At 31.8% G+C, this 18,196-nt stretch overlaps 1 protein-coding gene across 3 annotated transcripts in view; it reads left to right on the forward strand.

Annotated features, from left to right (window-relative positions):
- Positions 1-6,373: 6,373 nt before the first annotated feature.
- Positions 6,374-18,196, forward strand: part of LOC148609573 (receptor-type tyrosine-protein phosphatase alpha-like) — a 41,378-nt gene continuing 29,555 nt past the window's right edge. For all 3 annotated transcript variants that reach the window (XR_015924829.1, XR_015924830.1, XM_088596512.1), the window contains exons 1-5: positions 6,374-6,519; positions 13,897-14,145; positions 16,494-16,739; positions 17,017-17,307; positions 17,712-17,814. Coding sequence is in view for 1 of the 3 variants with exons in the window: in XM_088596512.1 (XP_088452638.1) it covers positions 6,450-6,519; positions 13,897-14,145; positions 16,494-16,739; positions 17,017-17,307; positions 17,712-17,814 (959 nt within the window). In the remaining 2 variants the exon portion in view is untranslated. The remainder of the gene's footprint in view (positions 6,520-13,896; positions 14,146-16,493; positions 16,740-17,016; positions 17,308-17,711; positions 17,815-18,196) is intronic.

An 18,196-nucleotide genomic window follows, 5' to 3' on the forward strand; every position in this document is an offset into this window, starting at 1 on the left:
TTAAAATCTTGGTCTTGATATTTATATGCTAAATATGATTACTTAATATAATTCAATATGATTCTTTTAAGCCTTCTGGTTCGTTCCTTGAAGTAAAACAAGTTATTTTGTATAACTTGGCTTGGTACTAGGACGTCACGATTTACGTCGATTAGTCAGCACTCCGCAACTCAAATAATCCCAAACAAAACAGCGTTTTGATTACTACTCGATTATTGATATTTGGAATGTAATCCACGATAAATCAAATAATAGGATATGGTTCTAATCTTTGTTGCTAATCAACCTGTATTATTCCAGTTTACATTTTTTAATTAACTGACGCAAATCAGTTTTTTTCTCTTTAACCCGTGCAAAATTTAGAAAATATAATTTGTACACCTATGCTTGCCGGCATTAGAGACAGCCTTGTACACCTCTGCTTGCTGGCATTAGAGACAGCCTTGTACAACTACACTTGCCGGCATTAGAGACAGGCTTCATCCAAAACTTACTTTAACAAAAGTAATGCACGTTTTTACAAACCTTTGATTCTCTTTCCCGCTATATTTCATCTACCCAAAATAATTTATAAAAATTAAGGACATTTCAAACACAAGGAAGTCTGCCTCCTATTTTTACCTTTAAAAATAGATTTTTCCATCGTCGACTATCATTTCTTAATATTCCAATTGCTCCTAGTTATGGAGTCATACGTTAATTTCTAAAAATTGAAAGCATTACACTCATTTTCGAGATAGAACTTATAGCTTATGCAAAAGATCCTGGCCTAAATTATGGTCGGAACTCCATGACCTGATTGACCGATTTAGAGTGTACACTTCCAATATGACCAATGAACACCATCTTCTATAGATATTCTTCGGACATGACATTATAGAAGCAACATGGAAGATATCTTTCAAGTGGCAGGACCTGCTCACTCTTCCCAAGCACCTTGTTCACATCTGGTTTAAATCGGGGCTAATGCTGTTCGTTTTCTAGTTCTTTAGTATTATACGATTTGGTCTTTGTCTATAGTCCTTTTGGTGTACCCGACATTGTTTTATCTATGAACTTCCTCTCATATATAACTTCTTCAAAATTTGAAGTACATAAAAATAGTAAATCACGACGTTTAAAGAGATGGTCCATGTAAAATTCAGAGAGGTGATATATGGCTTAGAAAAACACCAAACAAATGATGCTTTTTCGGTCTACATATGCTATATTTTCAAGTAATGATAGACATTCCTCCATTCTGGTATGGATTTGTAAGGAATCAAGAACGATAACTTTTGCAAACTGCCAATTTCATACAAAATCAAAATCTGAAGGTTCTAGCGGGAATTTTATGAAATGAAACTCAATAAATTTTTCTTTACAATGCATTTATTTTTGATATGTACAGTATATTTTTATATCGTTTTAAGAGAATTGGGGATATGATTTTGGAATGTTGGAAAGTAGGACGTGGCAATTATGAAATTTGCCCGACTTAAGAGCTTTATTCTATCATATTCAACTTTATGATTGACAAAACAATTGTGCTGGTTTGATGAATTTCAGTTTGAGGAAAACGTTTAGTATTCCAGTGGACCGTTTGTGTGTAAAGCATAGAATACCAAATGAAATTAATAAGAAACCCAAAACTAAAACAGTTCAGCATAAATCGCTAGGTGATGAAACACGTGCATTAAAACGTATTAAAATATTCTCTTGTTATCATGTTATCATTTAATTTAAAACAAATTATATGATTTTCTGTCATTTTTCTAGATTATATATGCTTTAGTTAATCTTCAATACAACTTGAACTCTTTGATAGTAAATGAAAACCTGAGATCTGGAACCAACAATACGACATCGTATTAAAAAAAGAAAACTTTAACAAAATGGCTGACATTGGAACTTGCAACACAGACAACATTAAACCACGTGTAATCATAGCACCGGGTATAGAAAAAAAACTTAACTTAAGTAATTGAATCCATCGAAAGCCAACGGACCGTATAAACTTCCAACAAGAAGAATAAAAAAAAAGTACATGCTATGCAGAAATAGCAACATTTTGGGCGAAAATTTTCAAACTGTCACATGACACAGGACAGATATCAGCAATAAACAGTGACTCATATGCTTTTAACTGAATACCTTGCACCCAGGTTGACGTTATGCAATTTATGCATTGTATATGAAATTTACCGCTGCTGATCAACAGTAGAAGAAACGCTTTTCTTCTTGTAACTTTCTTTATCTTTATTTTTCAAGTATATATCAAATGTAATCTTGTAGCTGTTAAAAAAGTTATTCCACTCAATCTAATTATCCATTCATTATAGCGTATTTTTAATATCTTGAATTTATGTAGTATTCTTGTCACTCAATTTAAGGATTCATTTCTAAATCATGATCTCTATAGAGCAAACACTATTTTATACTAGTTTGAAGACTTTTTGGCTTTCTTTACGTCTCATACTTTCATACTTTGTTTACTCTAATTTAGACCTTTTCTGTCGGCTAGTTCAGGCTTTATAAATGAGCATTGATTTGTTGAAGAAGAAAACCCGATTGAATGGAACCCCATGCTTCCCGGCTTGTAAGATCTTAACATGCCGTGTACAATAGAAATAATGTACCCATTAAAATGATAATTTAACACTTTATACATGTACATGTAACATGAATTGTATAGTAGTGTCAGTACTTGATCTACAAGACTGTAGATAATATCATCAAGTTTTGAAATGCCAATGAGATAAAAATATCCATCTGAATATGGTTTATTATTTAGGTTGTAATGCCTAAGTTCCATATAAGTTAATAATTTTGGAAATATGTTGTTTGGATTCTTGATTTTGAGCTACTGTCATTTACATGCTATTTACATTGTAAATAGCTATAATGTCAAGATATATACAAGAACAATATGTATTCTTGCATAGTTAATTTTCCTTTCCTTCTTTTGTATGTTATTTTGATATATATATATATATATATATATATATATATATATATATATATATATATATATATAAATATATATAGATATGGAATAGAAAAAAATATGAACAGCTTCTTTCAGATGTCACTAAATACAGTAATGGTGCAAGGCGATTTTAACACATATACTAATACTCAACGAGATTATGTTTCTTTCGATTCATCCTCTAAAACTGACTTTGATAAATTATATATTAAAGATCAAATTATGCCCAAAAATAAGCTGCATCACAAACTCACTAATAACAGTGGAAAATACCTACAAATTTATGCAGAGAATCAGGCCTTAGAATATTGAATGGAAGAACCATTGGGGATCTTCAAGGTTACTTTACATGTATCACTTATAATGGTTGTGGTGTAGTTGACTACATGTTAACCTCACAAGACTTGTGGAATATTATATGACATTTTAAAGTCCAAAACTTTAATTCACTTTCTAATCACTGAGCTATATGTTGTAATTTATACACAGAGAAAAATTATTTGGTCTGCAGATGCACTTGAAAAATACAAAAAAATATTAACAGTACAGAAAGTAAAATAAAATTATAAGGTTTTTTAACTCAAGATTTTATAGATGTTGACAGCGCAGTCAATGAATTTAATTCCATCCTAATTGAAAATGCCAAAAAAGCCGGCAAAACTTGTTAAAAAAAATTCCAATCTGTGATAAAAAAAAGAACCAAAAGAAAACCTTGGTTCTCAGTCAGAAATTAAGAAAAACTAGTTAACAATTTCCTCAAAATGTAGAATATAGAAAAAAAGATCTATTCATTTAGATCCAGGTGTAAAATTGAGGGAAAAAACTTTGGAAATCATATTTACAAAAAAATTAATGATTGCACTGAGAAAAATCACAAAAAAATTTTGGGACCTCATAAATAAGCTTGATAAAGATTCATGTAAAAGAAATCAGTTTGCTGAGAATCTGCCACAGGATGACTTTATTCAATTTTAATTATACCTGAAAAAATCAGACAGGGAAGTGAACAATTTCCAAGAAAATATCCTTAAAGATTTGTTTTTATGAAAGAAAAAATTATCATTGATGTGAATCACAATGAGGAAATCACTCCTGATGAAATCCTTAAAGCAATTCACTCACTTAAAATGGTAAAAGTGCATCTGCGGATCTTATATCTAATGAAATGGTTAAAAGAGCAGTACCAGTTTTAATCCAACCACTGCATAAATTGTTCAATATGATTTTTAAGACTGGGAAGTTCCCCTCAAATTTGGAATGAATCCTTTTTGGTATCCTACATAAAAAGAGAGACAGCTTTGATCCAGGAAATTATAGAGCAATTTCTTAAAGCTCAAATCTTGGTAAATTATTTAATAAGATTATAAATGGTCTACTCCGTTTATTTTTTAATAACAATAATTTGATAAGTTAAAATCAAATCGGTTTTAAAGAAAAAAGTCGAACATCCGACCAGATATTCACATTACAATCAGTAATTGACAATTACAAACAAAAACATAAAAAACGTTTTTGCTGCTTTCATTGGCCTAAAAAAGCTTTCGATACTATTTGGCGAGATGGCTTGTTTTATAAGCTACTACAACAAAAATGTTCGAACAACATATACAGAATGATACATTCTATGTATTCTGACACAACATCTAAAATTAAGTTTTTCAATGGAGTCAGTTTTTAAATCAGAACGCGGTGTAAAACAGGGCGATGTCTTGAGTCTTATTTTATTCAATTTTTTATCGATGAGTTAAAAAATTACATAACTAATAACGTTTCCACAAATTCAGTTGCCATTGGTGATGTATCTATTAATATCCTCATATATGCTGATGACATTGTATTGTAATCAGAAAATGAAGAAGGGTTACAAAATTGTCTTGATGAATTATTTCTTTATTGCTCAAACTGGAAACTCCAAGTGAATGCCAATAAATTCAAAGTTATGGTCTTCAATTTGAATGGAAGGACATTCTTGAATAAGTTAAGATATAAAAATAATATTATTGAAACAGTAAAACAATATTGCTACTTAGGAATAGTACTAAGATATAATAGAAAATTCAATTTAGCCATAACCACTTTAATGGCAAAAGCTCGAAAAGCCTTTTTCAAAGTGAAGAAAACTATAACTTTGCATAACCCATGTAAATTATTGGAAAATCATTTTGATTGCTTGATATCACCCATTCTTTTATATTGTAGTGAAGTTTGGGGAATATTTTGTCACTTAAATGACAGTGACCCATTTGAAATTTAAAGAAATTTTGGGAGATAATTGGAAGGCATCTAATGATGCCTACCGGGCAGAACTTGCCCGGCTCCTCTTAAAACTTTAATTCATATATCAGTTATAAGTTATTTAGATCACATATACTCTTCTAAAGGTACATTGCAATATCATATTTTCAATGAAACTAAAAATCACAATCATTGGGTAAAAACACTAAAAAATTACTAAATAGACTTGGATATTCATACATTTCCAATAATAATATGACTTTCAAAAAAGAAATTAAAAGTGTAAAACAAAGAATTATAGATCAAAATTTGCAAGTAAAAAACTCCAAAATACTTCAATCTTCAAAATTAGACTTTTTCAGAACCACATATAATATGGGACAAAGACCAACATACGTAGATATTGTTGCAAACGTTTCAGAACGCGTTCAAAAAATGCGGACAGGCTCCCATTATCACATGATAGAAAATGGTTGACATAGTAATGTACCTGTTTCAGAACGTTTGTGTAGGGTATGCAATTTAAGTCATGTTGAAAATGAAGAACATTTCTTACTTCATTGTCCTCATTATGAACAAGAAAGACAGAAATTAATCGATAATGTAAATACTTTGGTTCCTGGCTTTACAGATTACAATAATAGATCCAAAATCAATATTCTTTCAAATAGTAAATCACAAAATATTTTGAGGATGTCCTCCACATTTATACTAAATTGCTTTAAAATTAGAGGTATAAGTCTCCAATAACACTGAATATGACAGAAATATTAACCAGTTATAATGTTATATCTTAAATTTATAATGTTTCACTGTAATGTGCATTATTGTTGTAACAGGCCATAACCATGCACTGTAAATGAGTTTGTGCCAATAAAGTATTTGTATTTATTTGTATTTAAAATTTATAACAAATGAATTCAGTACAGTTTATTATCTGACCTGACCAAACAAAAAAATGACCTTATTTTGATGTGTAGCCTCTGTCTGAGATTTGTGTATAGGAAATGATTCATATTGAAATTGGTTCTTCATACAAGTATTCATCGTAAGATTTACGTAACCTTGTATTTTTCATATTATCAACTTCCTTTGAAGAAGTGCATTAGACACTTCATAGTACTTACTAGTAATTGATGTTTCAAATGAAATAGTTGACTAACCTATTTATAAGATGAATGTTAAGTACATTTGATGAGTACCTAAGCACAGATAAAACTTCCTTGTCTTTATTTTTCTCTTAGAGATGATGATAATAGGAGAGCTGATCGTTTTCTTTGGATTTTTTGTTTGGTCCGTGGATCCACATCGAATTCGTGAGTTTAAAATATGAATTTATGTAGAATGTCTACTTTTTTAACGGTAAGCCGGAATATAATGTATAAAACTATTCAGTTGTTTTTTAAAATTGCAGATCTTTATTTGATTTCATATAAAAAGTTTTAAATGCTTGAAAATAAGGGTAACAAAGAAATTACCGACCACTAATACGGTCCATAATTTAAAGGGGAATTTAAAAGTGTTGAGATCAATTAAATTCAGAACAACCACCACAGGCCAAATTTAGTTGTGATATCAAAATGACTTAGATTGGTCAAATTAACATATAAATATATTTTAATCAAGGGCTTGTTTTCGAACAAATTTCACTTTAAAACACGTTTCTCTTCCCAGTTGGTGTCCAGCGTAGAGCTGCCTTAGGCATACTCAACACATGGTCTAACCACCTGAAGCGTATCTGTTTTTAGTTCTGTTGCAATGGATTGGACATTTGCACTTTCTCAGCAGTTCTTCATTTCTGACCTTTTTTGGCCAAAATATACCTTTGATTTAGCGTAGGCAGCTGTTTTGGAAAATTTCAATTTCTGTACATGCAATCACCCTGGGTGATACACCAGCACTCTGACCCATACAGTATTACTGGTTTTACATTACTGTTTTAGATGTATATTTTTGTTCTTGTGCTATACACTTTAGACCTCTAGATATGCTGAAGTCTTGTAAAGAGTATTTGCGTTTTGGATAAGCTGTCCTTTTTTGGTGCCATTGTCATAGCTTATCGCGTATATAAAGTCATCGACTTAATTTAATTGTTTATTATGGTTGGTTCAGGTAGATTGATGTTAATACCTTCACTTTGGTATCCGCTGCATCGATCTTTAAGCGAGTTGTTTATGCATACATATTTAACATTGATTTCTTCTCTTGCAAATGTTGAAATTTTAGCAATATCAACTGCAAAATCCAGATCTTCAAGCTTGCTAAATTTGTCTGCTGAATTCAATTCCTACTTCATGTCGTTGGACCCAGTCAATGACCATTAAAAAACAATACAAGTGACTATATGCATCCTTGCCTTACCCCAGGTCTCAGAGAGGTCTTGAAAGGCTCAGAGTTGACATTTCCTGATATAACGCTGCCTTCATAATAGATGTAGAATCATTGATAAGTAGTTTGATTGGAATTCAATAAGCTCCTCGGGTTTTCCACAGGGATTCTTTGTGAACATTTTTAAAAGCCTCCCCTATTTTTCCTTTAATTTGTAGTCCACTGCTTCATCAGTGTTATCTAGATACACAAATGCACAAACAAAGGAATACTAGCAGTTAAGTGATGTGCACATATTATGGCAGCTCTAGACCAGTTTAAACTTACAAACTTTATGTCATCATCAATATCAATCTCGATTCTTCCCATGCTAGGTTAAGAACTACCATGCATCATAAGTCATATAAAAAGGACACAGCCCGTTTTCTTCCGAAAAATGCTTTTGAATATAGTGTGTAGAAGATAAAAACACTCTTTGGTGCGAAGTATGAAGAAGAGAGAGCCACCATGATCTCTTCGTTTGATGCTTGCAAACCACTCTGACTTTGCTTTTTTATCAAACGAACATAAACTAAAACTCTTACTCAGTGTAGACGTCAAAACCGTCTCCAAATTCATCAAAATCAATACTAATTGAAACAGTTTTTCAGCATCTTCAATAGTTTTACTTATCCAAATTATTCAAATAAAAAAAAAAATTGCTGGTATTTAACATTTTTGATTTCAAAGCGTACGATCTAGAACTTTTATTTGTAATTGTAAGTTAAGTGCATCGTAGGCATAAATAACACACACACACAGATATATATATATACAACGTCTCAGAATGTGACGACTCTATTCTCTACACTGCTCCATCGGATCAAATTGATACAGGGAAGATAACGTAAACTTATAGTAGGGTCTGAAAAATTCCCAACGATGTTAGAACTGTCAAATTTGCGAAGCAAATTTTTGTCGTTCCCTCCGCGGGACTCGAACTCGTACCGCTGTGACATCTATGGCAACACCGCCTGCACTAAGTCCAGCGCCCTAGACCACTCGGCAATCTAGGCTATATGAAATATAGCTTTCGCTGGCCGGGTGATTCCTCCTCGTATATATATATAGAAGGGTCTGAAAAATTCCCAACGATGATAGAAATATAGCTTTCGCTGGCCGGGTCATTCCTCGTAGGATTAATCTAGAGCCAGGGAGGAATGACCCGGCCAGCGAAAGCTATATTTTATATAGCCTAGCTGGCCGAGTAGTCTAGGGCGCTGGACTTAGTGCAGGCGGTGTTGCCATAGATGTCACAGCGGTACGAGTTCGAGTCCCGCAGAGGGAACGACCAAAAATTCAGTTCTAACATCGTTGGGAATTTTTCAGACCCTTCTATGAGTTTACGTTATCTTCCCTGTATCAATTTGATCCGATGGAGCAGTGTAGCGAATAGAGTCGTCACATTCTGAGACGTTGTATCAGCAGGATCAATATTAGAACTGTCAAATTTGTGAAGAAAATATTTGGTCGTTCCCTCCGCGGGACTCGAACTCGTACTGTTGTAACCTCTATGGCAACACCGCCAGCACAAAGTCCAGCTCTCCTAGACCACTCGGCTAGCTAGGCTATGTAAAAATATAGCTTCCGCTGCCCGATCATTCCTCTAAGTAGGATTAATCTAGGACTGTAACTTAGTATATGGTGTACGGTAGTACAAGACAGTTATAGGAGTTATTATGTAGGATTGAGGATCAAATTGATATTGATTTGTTGTGACATATATCATTAATTTGTTACCAATGTTAATACATGTACCAGAAAATGCTATCTTCAGTGGTTGTGACAACAATGACTTTCTTGTATCGATAAAATAAAATGTGAACGTTTTTACGAGTTAATGATATCGAGAACTTTGATGTAGTAATTCCTCGGTTATCTAAAGATTTCTTCAAACAAAATCCGAAACATTGTTACAAAGACGAGTAATCCGAAACAACTATGATATGTAAACACCATATGATGGTGACAAGGGGACGTCACACAGATTGTTAACAATAGGGAATGAAAAGGCATCCCCTTTTATCGTACATTAAAGTATTCAGTTTACTATTATTGATATGATCAAGAAACGGTCATTCTTTATTATCAGTATTTGCTTTGTTCAAAAAAGTTCTGCATGATATATATCTTAAGTATATATATAGAAGTCGTCGTTGTAATCGACCCAAACTATCATTCAAATAACTGAAGGTGTTATTAATTTTTTCTACCAAATGTTGTTTGGAAGGGTCTGTTTTTCGTCACTAAAATAGTCACAAAGGATTCGAACAAATATATTCACATCCAGATTAATCATTTGACAAGATATGCGATGTTTTGTTTTAAGAAATTATGTGGAAGTATAATGTATAGGGTAGAAAAATCAAAACTCTGTAGAGATTCGAAAGATCCCACACGAGCATGTAATCTATTAAATATTTCAAGCGAGTTTTTAACACTGCAAAATAGTTATTTCCACTATTTTCATAAGCTTTTTTTTACAAACATATGATTAGACTTTGAAATATTGTTTTGGCAATAACCAGTTTCGACAAATACCATAACTAGTTATTTATGTTTTTTTGATTAATTGAGATTTCTTGAGTCTTTGTAATTCTTATATCATCAAATTAAAAGGAGTTGAAAAGATGAATACATTTAAAATTGTTATTGCGCTTAAGAGGAAATTAGGTTTGAAAACATAATACACGAGTCAATGTCATGTATCGTAAGCTTTCTAAAGAGTTAAATGTTAAACATGTACAAGCGTTGACCTTGACACAATGTCAATGAAATGCACTTCATGTCCAAAATGTGCGACCGGTCTACGCTTTTACACCTCGATTAAACATAAAAAATGACACATTTACTGCATATCATTACATTTCATATGTTTCTCGTATTTTATTTCTATATTATTTTTAGATACACATAGAAAAAGTAGTTCCCTTTATAGGGGGGGTTGGCTATGTAAATACCTCGATGTGATTCATCGACCCATGAAACATCATGTACACTAAAAAGCCGATAGTCCAGTGAGATGATACACACAGTAAATGTCATTATAATACTTTATGTAAGTTTGCTGAATTTTGATTGCTTCAATACGAGGGTAATATTCTGCTCTATTACATGGCTAAAGTGGTTCCGGTAAAAAATTAGGCACTACTTCGATTCAATCTTAGTGATTTTGTGTTTGATGGAGAATCAATATGCGGAACGTCCATATCAATAACTGATATAACATTGATTAATAGATATATTTTTTCTTTACTTACTGTTATGATGCTAAATCGACTACGAATCTGAACCTAAACAATTGTAATTGTATTGTCAAATTAAAAAGGTTGTAACTGGAAAAGAAAGTGTTAAAATGAGAATGTATGTCATTGTTGTTAATTGTTCATACACTGAAATTTTGACTTTTTTGTGTTTGTTTTGTTTTGTTTTTTTTATTTTGTTGCTGTTGTTGTTAATTCTGTAAAGACCTGTTGTAACAGTTGGATTAAATAACTATATACAAGAAAACTAAAAACAGAAAAACAAAACAAAAAAACAAAACAAACCAAAACAAAAACAAACAAACAAAACAAAACAAAACAAAACAAAAAACAAACAAACAAACAAACAAAAAATACATAAGTGTTTTATTTGTGAACAGGCAAAAGGTCCGCCAACGATACAATGAATAAAGGTCTCATAAAGGGGTGTGATTCACAGTTTACGTTTGAAGTTGCAAATGAATGCAAACTGAAAGAAAATAAAACAATTTTAATGAAGAAAATAAAGACAAAAGACAAACATTCAAAACTGATTGTTAGGACTTACTTTGAAAAAGAATGACAAAAGAACATTCAGTACAATAAAATATATGACATTTAGCTTAGAAAGTGATAGAGAGTTTGTTACCCCTTGAAAATACGTTGTAACCCTCGGCTACGCCTCGAGGTAACAAACTGCTCTTTCACCCTCTTTGTTATATGTTATTTATATATTATCGTATGACAATATAATTCCTCACATAGAAAGCAATGCAACAGCAGCGTGCAATAACTTTCCATAATGCACTTGTCCAAATGTAGTTAAAATTTGTGACGTTATCCGTGACAAAAGTTCATTTTAAACAAGACTAAAATATATTGCCATGCAATAAAAAGGTTATTGCATGAATATTGTGGAATATTATCCCTCGTACAACGAAATTTGCTCTCGTAATCTCTTGCAATATAAAATTTTACCCGGGATAATATGCCCCAGTATTCATGCAATAACCCTATATTATTAAAACGTGCAACATTTACAATAACTGATTGAATCTAAATACACATTTCCATACCTACATTAGATAAATGATTTTTTAAAATCTATTATAGAGCATTCAATTTGTGTTTGTGTTTTTGTCTCTTTTTATGGTATATTTTTCTGTGTTAAGATATAATCATTTCTATTAAGTTGCCTTAGATTTTGCCTCGATGTTGTTCTTTTCCGGCTGGAATTTGAGTCCGTTTTCGGCCAATTTAAAGAGATTTTGTGCTCATTTGTGTAATTTTGACATTCAAAGTTTTCTCTACTGCTTTTCAGTGGATATGAGGTGTTAGCACTCTTCCATTGATGGATATACATCCAAGAAAAGCCTCTTTACAAATAAGGATTTTATATTTTTCCCATTCTTGGTCCATATTTTTGTAAATAATACTATTACATGGCAATGACTCAAATGCATGAAATAAACTTTTTGGTTGTTACACTGCAGTACAAATGTCTTGCGGGTTTCCTTTGCGTTTTGTTTTTCGATGTCATATCATTTTGTTGTAGGAAATCTTTTTCACCCCTTCTTAGTTCTATCTTGATGATCTCTTTTACTAAGTGGTGATAATTACCTACTTCAGCTCACTATATAACTTTTATATTAATCAAGGATATTCTTCTTGCTTCATTCATCATAAAGAATGTCGATTGGATTTTTATCCATTTGGTGAGTTCCATATATGATAAGTGGGTGGGGATGATAGTACTTTTTATAACAAGGAACTTTCTGCACAGAGTTCTTTTAGCCCCGTACCATTGTTGTTCAAGTTTACACATCCATGTTTGCCTATCGTTTTTTCACATTAGCGGTGTCATTATCAATTTTGGAGCTACAAATGTAAAGTCAGCGGTAAAAAACGAGGAAATAATTTGGAGCTAGACTGATTTAGCTTGTTAATGATCATAACATGTATATTAAATGTCATCTTCATAATCATTGATTGGGACATGTAATTGTTCCATTATCATGTTGTTACGGTGGCCTTTAAATCTAACTGATATGCTGCAATTCACTAGTTTCACTCAATAATCATTTTATCGAACCCATTTTTACAGTATGGCAGCTACCTTTTCACGTCACTAAATTGTCTTTACGTCCTGAGTGTGACGTTGTTTCTTCATTTCTCCTTCCAGATTCTTTCTATCTGCTTTCGCTTATCCTAACACAAGGGGGTTGAAACTTTTCATTTCTGATGTAACTTGTGCTAGATTTAATGATCCGTGCATATCGTCATTTCGCATTTTGGCACTAGGACTTCTTTTGTATCGGTAGTTTATTTGTGGCTTTCAAACAGTCATGCTGCTCAGTTGAATGCATCTATGCTTAAAAGAAAATTGATCTACTGTTGCTGTTTTCGAAACAGTTTAGTTTTTACGGAACAGAATCATTAGACATGTGACCAGCCCCCGTCCTGGAAGGTCAGTTATTTCTGCACATGTTTCAACCATGTAGATTGGTTGTCAAATCGGCTCGTATTTTATATAGAAGTGTTTCTTCCCGTTTGTGGACTTTTATCTAACCGACTTTATTCGATATCAGAGCGAGCTAAATATTCATAACTTTTAATGATATGACACATTCAACATTAATTAAGAGAACGAGTTCTTCAAATATCATATCTTTTATTTGTCTATTTAGGTTTTGATTTATATTTTGTTAAAAAGGAAACTATTACATGAAGAAATTTAATAAATAATCTGCATAAAGTACCTGCTATTTACATACATTTTAGAAAATATTTTCGAATTCGAACCTTTCATTCTTTTGTGAACGACTTTGTATTATCTAATTTTCTGAATGCTAAAATACATATGGACATTTTTATTTATTTTTTTTTCAGTTAAATTGTGATTTATTTATCTGTAATGTTTGCCTAATCATGTCGAATTTTACTGCATTATTTACTTTCAGTTATTTTGTAGTTAGTGTTGGCGATACCAGCACATATTTGCTCTATCACAACTGACAAACATAACAAAACTATAGCAATTAACAAATCGTGTTTTATTTAAACTTTATTATTTTGTCTTATCAGAAGCTGTATATGGGACCGATATAACATTGCAAAGCCATGCCCCACTTTCGTGCTCTTTCTATTGGTACAAGAAAGAGCAAGGACGACGTAAAGAAATACAACTCATTGATGACAAGAAGTACACAGGAACAAGTTCTGACACTCTTACTATAAAAAGCATTGGTTCCGATGATGCCAAAAAGTATTTGGTAAAGTGCTATGAGAACAGACAATGGAAAAAAACAGATCATTTTGAGTTAAACGTAATTTGTAAGCAAAAGTTTTATCTAATATATACAAAACAATTCACAAATCAATTGTTAAAATGCTTAAGTAAATTTGAACCCAAGCAATCAATTAAAGACATCGTCAAAAATAAATCAATAAGATATGGACGTCAACATGGACACTAATTACACAATTTTATTGTTTCTACTCATCGTCCTATAACTTAAATAACAAAAAATGTTTCTGAAGTTTGGAATAAGTGTGGCAATAATTGTTCAAAATTAGAAATCGAAACCGCTGAAATTGTAATAGGGCGACCATAAATTTTTATATCTGAACATATGATCTATACCATTCACAGATTATCTATCTTTGCTTGTTGTCCAAAAGTTAAATCCCTTACTCCCTTACTGCCTAACCTCTAAGATTTGGTGATTATATTCTTGTACCGTCTTGTAGACTAACCACAACCAATCAATCCTTTAATCCTTTACCTTGTCTATTATTAAACAATGCGACCTTTTTTTCTTTGTCTGGTCTTTATCCTTGTATTATTTTGATTTTTGATATATTTTGATTTCTGCTCAATTCTTAGTTCGTTTGATAACTCTTGATTACAAAACATTGAATCAATAAAAAAGTTTGAAAATAGAAAGAAAGGCAGTTATAATAATGTCATTGTGCCATGCTTTTCTATTTCGTTCTAAGAAATCTTAACATAATTCTAACCAAGTTAAGGTGTTCCACAACAATCGGTAATTAAGACTTGTATAATCACATCGACAATCCATCTTGTAGATTCAGGGAAAATGTAGAGAGTGCTTATCATCTTTTGTTTGTTTGTTCGTTTTACTCTGAGTAAGGACACATTTATTCCAATTCTCTTCACTGGCTACAGGATATTAGCTTACGAGTCTAACATCCCGAGGTATAAAGTTTTCTTTATATGTGTTTTTATTAGATCAGGAGATGGAAAAAAATCATATTTTAAAGAGTATTGGTTAAAATTATAATTACAATGATTATTATTATATATAAGAGCAGAACTGCTTATTCTTATTGGTTAAAACAAAGTCATGTGATATTCATTAATGTGCGTTAAAATGTAAAGAGCAATACCACATGATAATGCACAGGGCATACCAGAAGTTTATCCCGGTTTCAGTTTCTTTTATAAAATAAAAACAATTGTTGCTTATGAAGAGGACATCATCGATTTATACATTTGTTTCCTTTGTACGCTTTTTTCTATCTACGTCTGCATGCATTTTACTATTGTATGAATGACATATATGTGTAAAAAAATATTTATACCCTGATCTTGGTATTTTTGACTATAAAAATGATTTATTTTGTTTCCAATCTCTTGTATCATCAAATTCTCAAATTAAACTATAATACAACAGTACATACGGTAAAGAGCATGGAAAGTTATCATAGCATTTTATTGTCAATAATCGGTTATTGTCATACTTATTGTGATCTTCATTGTAACTAAGAGACAAAGCAGTGAATTGGAATTTGAAAAGATAGGAACAGAAACAAAAATTCGTACTAAATGGAGTTATATCCAACAATCACCATACAGACATAACACGTACAGAACATTTTTTTCGCTTAAAGCTTTTCATTTACCAAGTTTTACAAAGGAAAACGAGACTAAAACACACCTCAAGAAGCTTGCGTGATATAAATATAGAGGAATACATTTTATTTTGTCAGAATTTGTTCATATGTACATAAGTAAGTTTACTCGGTGAACTTTAGTTTAGCTAAATTTGTTTAAAATTAATGTGTTAAAATGTTTCATTGAAACCTATTTTCATAGAGCAGTCTTGGGTATCAAACACTACCAGGCGTATTTCGAAAATATTAAAACCTTGCATTGTAAATTATTACATGTGGATGTATATGTTGTTAAACAAATTGTGTTTCTTCCCATCATTACAGTTTATCAATAAGTAGGTTAAAAGAAACTTTCATATATAACCTGCTTATGTGTTACTGTCGTATGTTCATAGACATGTAACAGCTTGTTGGAGTTTCGAAAATTTTGATCGCCACCGAATTACCGACAACATTAAGTGACTTATCATTAATCAGTAACGTACTGAAATTGTCTTTGGCTCTGAATGGAGAAATTTAGTATTGGTTCGAAGTACTTGTGGTCGTGTGTCGTTAAATATTGCAATCTACGTGAACGCGGTAAACAGGTATCATTAAATGATATGAAATAATTGAAATGTCGTCTAACACTGTATACTTTGGAAGTTTGCTTTTGGAAGACGAGAAATAACTTAAGTGTCGAACAGTCAGATCATTTAAAATACGAATCCTAGATAATATTGTACTGACTTACATTCACAATTATGTTTGTTTGGTTTTTATAGCCACAAACATTAGGCCAAGAACTCCAATTCATATAACAGCTAACAAAACGTTAAAGCTAGAGTGTTATGTGCATGGAACTTCCGGTCTGTTATGGAGAAAAGACGGAGAAAAAATAAGACAATCCATTGATCGACACGACTACCTAGAGATTGTAAATATTAAAAGAAGTAGTACAGGAAACTACACTTGTGAAACGACCCTCGATGATGTTACGGCAACTAGTTATATACAAGTTCTTGTACGAGGTACGCTGGAGTATTTATCATACACATGAAGGCGCACATAAAATAGAATTGACTTATTTCTAAGAGGTTTCACTCACAAGTAACATTATTTTCAGTAAATGTTGAAGTTATAAGCTTGTCGTTTAATTTCCCTTTGTTTTGTGATCTTACGTGTACTCGTAAAGATACGAATAATTCTTTTACATTTCATGTTGTTCTTTAGAGTGCTAAAATAGAAAGTGCAGTATATGTTTTAAGCGGCGAAATTTCTTTTTATTTGATTCACCTGATGCTTCAGATTACCCATCAATTTCCACTTCGGGAGATTTTATACAAGCAACAACTGGTATGAATCTACATTTATATTGTAATCATGACACATATCCCGACCCAAAGGAAATGCACTGGATGAAAGATGGAATTTATATAGATGAGCAAAATATGAACCACAAATACAACTTTAACAACACACAAAAGCCAAACCTTATTATTCTAAACACAAACGAAACAGATACTGGTAGTTATAGATGCTGCGTGAGAAATGATATTGGAACTCGTTGTAGCACTGATATCAACGTTGTTATAAAAGGTTTGTTTAGGCACTTAGTAATCCTTGAAAAGCATTGAATAATTGATTGTGACAACAGCAATGCGTGACATTGCAAAGATAATCTCCAATAAAAGATGCCTGGTCATAAAAAATGATATAACCTATCTATTGTTTTTGTTTGATCTTACTTCATCTTTTATATATAGCAAAGCTTCTATTAAAGCAGATCATACCTTAATAGGATTTGAAATAGCAACGTAAAATTGAACAAAAACCAGCTTTGTTATTCCAGTAAAAAAATCATAGGAAGAATTGCAAATCAGTATTGAATACAATCATTTAAATTATCTGCACGAACTAAAACAAAACAAAACCAGCAACTTTGTAATTTAAAGAAAAATCGAAAAAGAACATAAAATGTAATATTTAGCAACATGTTACAGATCATGAAGGGAGAAGTTCGCTTGGAGTGACTATAGGTAGTGTTTCTGGTCTGTTACTCGCTCTCGTTGTTGTTGTGGTTATTGTGTATGTTACAGTTAGAAGGTAAATTTTTTGTATCAGTTTTCAAAAATGAAAAAGCTGAAAAGTTGAGATATAATTGTCCTAATTGTTTTACATAATGTTATTCAAAATTATTCTAATAGAAGACTTCATTTTCCCATCTACTGTATAATGTTATAAAAAACCTATGCCGACGTTAATTTATTCACATAAACTGTTGACAAAATCCATGATGAAATTTTTCATGATATGACCTCTTTATGCATTTAAAAATGATTATGTCTAGTATTGTTGCTATAGTATTATAAACATGAATTAAAATTTCAAGGCGTCACAGAGCATAAATGATTACCATTATGGGGATCAAGTAGATATTTTGAGCGACAGGTACCATTAGGCCACCTAAGCAATACTAAATACAGAC

Source organism: Perna viridis, chromosome 8, assembly GCF_037379345.1.
Source record: "Perna viridis isolate PV_CMFRI_1.1 ecotype Kerala chromosome 8, ASM3737934v1, whole genome shotgun sequence".
NCBI lineage: Eukaryota > Metazoa > Mollusca > Bivalvia > Mytilida > Mytilidae > Perna > Perna viridis.